This window comes from Monodelphis domestica, chromosome 1 (genome assembly GCF_027887165.1).
Source record: "Monodelphis domestica isolate mMonDom1 chromosome 1, mMonDom1.pri, whole genome shotgun sequence".
NCBI lineage: Eukaryota > Metazoa > Chordata > Mammalia > Didelphimorphia > Didelphidae > Monodelphis > Monodelphis domestica.
In genome coordinates this window covers 713,389,206-713,397,475 of record NC_077227.1, presented here as the reverse complement: position 1 = coordinate 713,397,475, position 8,270 = coordinate 713,389,206, and the positions used below count along the sequence as shown (strand labels likewise).

The window sequence follows — 8,270 nt, the reverse complement described above, 5'->3', positions numbered from 1 at the left end:
GAGGATGCACTCAATTCCAAATCTATATAATGAACAAAAAAGCCATCGCATGCAAGTATTTTTAAAATAATAGGCACTCCACTTTAAAACAAAGGCACCAAAATATATCATATTTATTTATTTGTTTATTATTATTATTATTACAAACAATAGATTTGCTGAAACATGCTCTGGCTCATGTTATTGAATTAAAAAATTTAACACATTTCAAAAATATCAAAAATACACTATAATGAGTTTTAAGACTAGAGTAGGACAATGATTGCACAAAACTGTAAGATGTGGACTCACTGCCTGGATGACATCCTTTGGCAAAAGTGAGAGAAAATCCTACAAAATCCAGGAGAGGGGTAGATAGTCTAGAGCACAAGAAATCAATGTGGGGTTGAATGATCACAGCAAGACTTACTGTATACAGGCTCTTTTCCTGAGCCAGGAAGTCGGTTCTCAATTATAGGGTAGTCACTAACTGAAAATAAAATGATGCCTCCGTGTTTGGGCGACTGAATGGCTTCAGCCAGAATGAGGTGAAATGTGAGATGTCATACACTGTCTGGACTGCTTCAGGAATCACTGAATGGCATGGAGGCAGCTGAATCACTGTTATTGTTTGTCACTCGCTTCCTCACGGAAGTTTTCCGCTGGATACTTATTGAACAGAAAAAGATGGTAAGTCAGTGGCTTAAAAGTATTGATTTTGTGGAAGTTTTACGTAAAAATGAGATAATCATTCAACACTCAGTAGATTGGCTAATACTATTCCCATCTCCTGGAAAACAGCAGCAACTGCAAACAAACTATTACCATAGTACCCAATAGTAATCAAGCTGCTCATCCCTGCTCTACCTTTTACACACAGGGAACACGTCATCTTATTGCACATGTATGCTTGTCAGTAGGATAATAAACACTTTATTTGTCTGGAGTGGTAAGTCGATGATGACTAGCACAGCACTGTGGCTTGCCATATTAATCCTCGGCCTAAAAAAGAACATGCTCCCCAAACCCAGCTTGGCTAAATACCAGGGCTCCCAAGATTCACATTTTCAATGGGGGGGGGGGGGGGGTAGGGTTGTCACATGCTGCTGCTTCAAGGCTCTAGAATGGGTAACTTCATGCTCACAAAACCACTTAATCTGTCCTGTTTCACAGAGATGGCAGGTACCCAGTTTTACAAAGGACACTATAAGGAGAACCTGGGGTTGATTTTGTTGCTCAAGCACAAGAGAGAAGATACTGCCGGAAGTAGGGGGCTAGATTTAATGAACCAATGATAGCCTGATCAGATAATCGAAGTCCTAAGCATCATTTTCTAGGGCATCAGGTCTACAAGCCTACTCTGGCACAGAGGAGGCTGCTTAGCTTTTTAGGAAAAAGTCTTTTACTCGTCTCTCCTAGAGTAGTTGTACAAGAGAATCCTTTCCCTTATGCCTCCAATTTAGGTTTAGTTTTTTAATATAAAATTTGCTAAATATAATTTCAGCTTCGATACAGGAACACCTGTAACTTCCAAATCATGAGCTTACCAATAATAATTTTTAAAAAGGCCTAATATACCATGTTATACCAAAACTAGTGGTTATGGAAACAAGCATGCTGGGGGAAAGTGAAAGAAATTAAAAGGCTGCATACAAAGTAAGAACAATTCTGAGAAGCCATGATATCAATGTGGTAACTACAAATCAGCATTCTTGATTAGAGGATGCACTTCTAAAATTATTTGGCAGTGCTGGAAGGCTAAGGCTTGGCATCACCATTTTAGCCTCTTCCCTATTCTGTTTTTCCATTTCCCTAAAAAGAAAATGCTATTGCCACAAAATAATTCATTCCTGTCTTTTTAGTGACCCTTAAACCCAGAATGTGCCTCTATAGTCTCTTCCTAAGAATTATTATTCAGATCAGACTTGGAATGACAACTTCTTCGGTAGTAGAGAAATAGTTTGGCAGATAAGCCAAAATTTTCCTAACAAAACAAGACTCAAATTTTAGATGGTCATTAAGCAGTTAACAGGATCCCCTCAAAAGCAAGCACAAGTGGCATACATTCATGTGTAAAGGTGATACCTCTCAGACAACTGATATTGGATTTATGAGTGAATTAATCCAAATTGGTTTGCTATTATTGCTTCAAACAATAAGACCCCCGAAGTATAAATTAAGTTGCTTTTAAAAATTATTTGGCCAATCAATGTTCAACCCTTATGTTCCTAAAATAAAGCAAATGCCAAAATGGTTCCACCCTGTTTTCTTCTCGGACTGTGTAAACACTTGACAAATCCAAACCACACTCCCAAGCTGATTAGGTGAGACAACATCAAAGTTTTGGAAGAAAAATTTAAAAATTAGCTTTCCTGTCTACATAAGTCTTCTAATTATAAAGGCAAACGGACAGCATGTGCAAGGAAATGCATTTTGACAGGGTCATGTGGAATGAGAAGAGATGTGCAAAAAGTACAGAAAATGGAGTTTTCTATTCACACGGAGATATTTCTAATCAGATAAGAGTCACATAGTAGTGAATGAGTCCCACACTCATTGAGAGCATATAGGGTGCAATACGACTGATTTTTAAAGGGTAACACAGTTCACCACTGCAACATTAAGATTTGAAGGCCTATAAAAAACAGATTTTAAAATCTGTTCCTCTGGTTTTCAGGAAAATGATCTTCCACCAGAGGGAGAGAAGAATGTCTAATATGTGAGGTTCATCCATCTGTTCTCAAATTTCCCCCAAACACGGTATAGCTCAAGGTCACCTGGATAGGAGAAAGCCCTTGGCCCTACTTAGTAGGAGATGAAAACTGCCAACTCCCTACCACATTTTATGGAATCATATCAGTCTCCAGATCACTCCCTTCTTGTCTGCAGGGAAATTTCTAGCCCTTTCTTTTTGTTAAGAGATCTAAACTCAATTCCTTCAGCAGGACCAGGGGACTCTTCAGTCCCTCTCCTCATTCCCATTCTTACCTTTTTATATAAATTCACAAGAACTCTGAATTCTCTCCCATTTCTGTTCCCTACAACCCTTCTTGGGACCCTTGTGAGAGGCACCAACACCTTGCTGTCCCCAACCAGAGGGACAAGGTAGTGGACCGCCTCTTAGAAGATTGGCTCGAGTGCAGATTCAAAAATAAATTTCAGTCATTGAAAAGTGCTTCCATTACAGTACATACATAAATCAATTGTTTGATTGGCTCTGCATTCTCGGTGAGTTTTATTTCCATAGGCTGTATTCTCTTAGAGAAGAATAAAAAAGCCACATGACTACATCCCATCTCATCATTTAGGCTGAGCTCTGACACTGGACAAATGACTTTTCGGTCAGAGATGCTCCAGGAGGGATCATGAAGAGAATCAATTTTCAGTCACTTTTTCCACACAAACAAGTTCCCTTCCTGCCCAGGCAGGCAAATTCTCAAAATTAACCTAGGAGAGAAGGGGTTAATGGCAGGTGGTAGGACTGAGGCAGACCATCTCTTCCTCTCCAGGGAATTCCAAAGCCAGTTAAATTTTCAATCCAACACGGATGGTGGTTTCTGGTTCATTCTAAATAAAACCCTGGCTGCACTCATTTTCCACCTCTAAGCACACCCCCCTTTCTATCCATCTACAGTGTGGGTGGTCAACACCGGAGCCAAACATGTCCAGAAGGACCGCGGGCCCCAAGAGTCTGTAGCCTTCTCAGACCCTGGAGCTCCTTCCTGAGTGCTACAGAGCAGTGTCAAACTCTTCAGGACGGTCCCCCTGCGCCTCCTCACAGGGCTCTGCAACACCCCGGGTGTCCTGGGGGGACTTCAGCTGCTCCTTCACTTCTTCTTCTAGGTCATGAGGTACAATGAGCTGATCCTCTGGCTCCAGCTGAGTCGGGGCACAGAAGTATCCCGTTTTCTTCTTGGGTGCTTCCGTGGCCACCTCAATGAGGTTTAAGCTATCTTCCAGGGGCACAATAGAGCCATTAGAGAGTTTTTTCCCATAGAGGCAAGAAGTGGATGGAGATTTCTGTAACTCCCTGCTTAATGGAAAGAGTGTCCCACAGTTCACACTATTCTGTCTCCGGAATCTAAAGAACAATCCTCCGGAGTCCTCCTCAGGACCGAGAGGCAGAGAAGCCTCTTCAGGAGCAGGAGGAGACGCCTCAAGACCCTTTCCTTTACAGCAATGGATATCTACTTCCACCTCCACCTTGCTGCCATTTGTTATGACCCCCTCAACTGGCTGGTCATCATCACTGTCCAGGCCATTGTCAGACTGGTTACTCGAGAAAGTGGCACAAGAAGGCTGGCGCTGAAATATCCCCGAGGTGGGCATGGGATGGAGGCTGCAGCGTCTTTCTGGCCTTGGCAGCAGGCTGGCATCCAGGCCTGTGGAATTGTGCTCATCAGAAGCTGTGGACCCCACTTCGCTGCTCACTTCCGAGGTAGACATTTCACTGCTGAACTCTGAAGCAATGCCGCTACTGGAGGAAGGGGTGGTTGGCTTTGGAGCATCTCTAACGGTAGTGGCTGAGGCAAATCCCCCAGGGCCTGGAAGGGTGAGCCCATTCGCCTCACAAGTACAACTATCTTCCCCAACATTCAGATAGATCACCATTGCCCCAACGTTGTCCTGACAGCCATAGCTTTGTGCTAAAGTGCACAGCTTCTTGGCGGCTCCTAATGGATCATGGACATGCCGTACAGCAGCGACAGCTTCCGGGAAAGACAGGCGTTCCCACAGCGCTTTGTTTCCCAAGATCAGCAGCTCATCTTGTACTGTAAGTGGAAGGGAATATATATGGGGCTTTGGAAGGATCCAAGGGTAGAGGTATGTACACCCCAACATCCGCGTACAGCAGGTTACTCCATTCACTTTGTTGTCCTAAAGATAAACATAATTAGCTTAAATGAGAAGCAATGAACCATAGGGATCTTGATATTTATCTATGTCCTTCTGCTTAAGATTGCATCATAGAGGAAAACAAATATATCCTACTTTCCAGAGACCTGAAAGTTCTTACCTGTGCCAGAGCTAAGACTGACCAAAACCTTTATTGCTTTCATACTAACTAGTCAGACAAACAAAAAGCTGCTTTGGCCCTACTGCCTCTAAAGTACCCAGCAACAAATTACATGAAAAAAGAACTGTTTTTCTACTTAAAGAAATATCTGGGTTAGAAAAAACTGCCAGCATAAGTCACACCACTTTTCCTTGTCACTAGTACTGTAAAAGGGGCTCAGAATCCAATAAATCATTGCAAATTGTCCTTCACTAGAGAGAAAGTTGAGTCTATCTAAAAAGACCTAAGGAGACACCGGATTACTTAGGAAAATCTTTGCAGGCAAAAAAGCTTAACAAAAACAAAATGGAAGGAAGCAAATTAAGGAATCCAAAGTGAGAACCAAACCTATAAAATGAACAATGAAATGGTCACATTTAGAACTCATGAAACTTGAAACAAAGAAGTCAAAAATAAATGTTCTAGAACTCAACTATTTAAAGAATACCAAAGTCCACATGCTGTGCCATAAAAAATTGAATCAACTGTTTTACTATATATTAACTTTTTAACAAATTTAGAGGTCAAAATACTTCTTTCCTTATGAGGAAACAAGCTATTGTAGGAATATAGATAAGGGATAGAGTACATTTCATGGACTAGCTTTAAGAGGAAAAGAAGAGAGTTTGGATACAAGCCCTGGGAGAAGATTCTGACTAGGAGAAAAGGATTGTGGGAGTTTGTACTGGCATTAACAGTCACTCTCTCCTGCTTTTGACTGAGCTGGAAGGAGGTCTTTGCTCTGGCAAATTTCCCCTTGGTAGTCCTAATCTCTTGGGGAGGCTGGTGATTCATTGGTTTGAGAATCTGCCTTGGAGTGGACTGATTTTTCCCTGAGGTACAGAGACCATCCTACTGTGATTCATCTGCCAGAAATCCACTTGGCCAAGGTAATCCCAAGGGTTTGTCACCTGGGACTTTGGATTATCTAGTGAAGTCAACCCAAGTCTTTAGGTAAGGGTTCAAATATACCTGAAAGTCCTTCCTTGTTGGCTTTTTGATAATCCATATGAATTCAGAGCTTCAGAAATGAGGGAAGTGAGTTGTCTATGCAAGGCAGACAGATGCTCTGCCCAGATCTTCCATGGCACCATACTGCCTCCTCCAAAGGAGAAGGCATTATCTGCCTTCTCATACAGAATCAATTAACAGAGAAGGAAGTCCTGGCCTTGAATTGGGATATGACACCTCTGATGCAGCGAGGGGGGACAGGCCAGAATTTATACCACAGAGCTGCCTCTGTGAGCCCTCCTGGTGCTTAGATGTGTTCATGGATCATAATACAAAGCATAAGGTCACTAAAGATGAGAATTAAAGCTTGAATCTTGGCTCTTTTATGACTGTTTCTGTGCTAGAAAAAATCAGTTAATTTCTCCAGGCCTCAATTTCCTCATCTATAATTTAAGAGGAGAGAGCTGGACAAACTAGCCAGACTTCTGAAGTCACTTCCAACTTTCAATCTGTGATTCCTAGGATTTACTGTCCCAATATAATTACTAGGACATCTCTAGGATTCTTTATTTTGCCTGCAGAAATATTGCGGGGAAACAATCTAACTGAAATACCTTGTATGATCTACTACTATTAATACTAAAACATTACTAAATTAAAACGGTTTTGTACAAATACAAAAAGTCATGCTTCTTGTATATGTGTACACTATGGGATTCCAGGTATCCATAAATCAGTCTCTTTATGAAACAAAAACAAAAATGCTACCCTAACTCTTAAAAAAGATAAAAATATTAAAGATGTTGACTACTAATGCCTCAAGTTGTTTTTTTATAAAAACCTTTATCTTCTGTCTTAGAATTAATACTAAGTATCATTTCCAAGGCAAAAGGGCTAGGTAACTGGGAGTTAGAGCACACTAATGAACTGCTAATCAGTCAATCAAAGGGGATTCTTAATATGTTAAACTCGGTTTTGTTGTTGCTTTTTAACATGATACTACATGGAAAGGAATGTGTAGAAACAAGACTGGATCTTTCACTTTAAATGAATTTAGCTTGTTCCTACTGTTCACAATTTGTCAACTAAAAGGTCCTATCCAGCAGTGTTATTGAAAGCCTTTGAACTTGAACATTTTCTTAAACCTAAAATTAATGCCAAGAACAGACATAGCAGAGAAAATGTTCATGGTGCTTTCTGATCATGTTCAAGGAGCTCTAAGTATATAGTAGTCGATGAAGTATAGGAAATTAGTTGGCTGACATGGAGATGACCTCCCACCAAGAGGGGCTATAAAATGAACAGAACTAACCTCTGTTATGATGGCTTTCTGTTCTTTCACCCGCTGTAACTCCTCTGGGCATTGTTCCAAGCTGAAGACTCTGGAGAGGGGCAAGGGCTGTCCATTTCGGCACAGGACTGCTTGGCATGTGCCCACATTGGCCACTGTCAGGGTGAAGCCACTTGTAGATTCTGCAGCATCATGTCGGACATAACAGAGGAGAGCAGAGGAACCCAGCTTCTGGCCAGCCATTCCCAATTTTCTGTTTGGGAAAAGAAGTAAAATAAAATGGGATACTTTAAATCTAAACTAAAATACTTTAAAATCAGCCTTGCAATTATTTCCTGTCATTGCTTCAAGTCTGAGTGTCTACCAATAAGACAAGTAATCTCCTTCTTCCCCTATGATGTGATCATGATCCAGACTTGGTCCTTATCATCAAAAGCCCGTGGTTAACAGTAGTGCCAGCAAGTAGTTGGTAAAAGCCAGTCTGTAGCTCTTCCTTCCTTACAAGTTTATTGTGAGGAAAGACTTTGGGCAACTCTAAAGCATTAGAGGTACTGGCCATTGTGATTATCCTTCTAAAGTTCTCCAAGTTAATTGCCTAAGAAAAAGATCATGATGTTCTGAATCAAAGTCAGTCAATGAGTTATGAGGCACGTATTAAGCACCTATTTATGTGCCAGGCACTGTGCTAAGTTCTGGGGATACAAAAAGGAACAAAAGAATGTCTCTGCCCTGAGGAACTCACAATCTCATGGAGGAGAAACATAGAACACAACTATGTACAAACAAGCTGTACATCAGGAAGATAAATGGGAAATGATAGAGGGGAGGCATTCCCATTAAAGAGTATCTGGATAAGCTTCATCCAGAAGGTAGGATTTTAATTAGGTCCTGAAAGAAGCCAGGAAATGCTGAAGCTGGGAAATAGCTAGGCCAGTGGCACTGGCTAAAAGGTCATATAAAAGTGAGGATGGAGGAGGGAGTAAACAACAAAGG

General features: G+C 41.2%; 1 protein-coding gene across 4 annotated transcripts in view; it reads right to left on the bottom strand.

The window, feature by feature from the left end:
- Positions 1-82: 82 nt before the first annotated feature.
- The window catches only part of PHLPP2 (PH domain and leucine rich repeat protein phosphatase 2), a 113,717-nt gene continuing 105,529 nt past the window's right edge, over positions 83-8,270 (bottom strand). For 3 of the 4 annotated variants that reach the window (XM_056824361.1, XM_056824363.1, XM_056824375.1), the window contains 2 exons: positions 7,299-7,530; positions 83-4,857 (listed from right to left, as the gene is read on the bottom strand). In XM_056824361.1, the coding sequence (XP_056680339.1) occupies positions 3,709-4,857; positions 7,299-7,530 (1,381 nt within the window). In that variant the 3' untranslated portion in view covers positions 83-3,708. The remainder of the gene's footprint in view (positions 4,858-7,298; positions 7,531-8,270) is intronic. The other variant, XR_008917827.1, reaches the window with a different exon arrangement.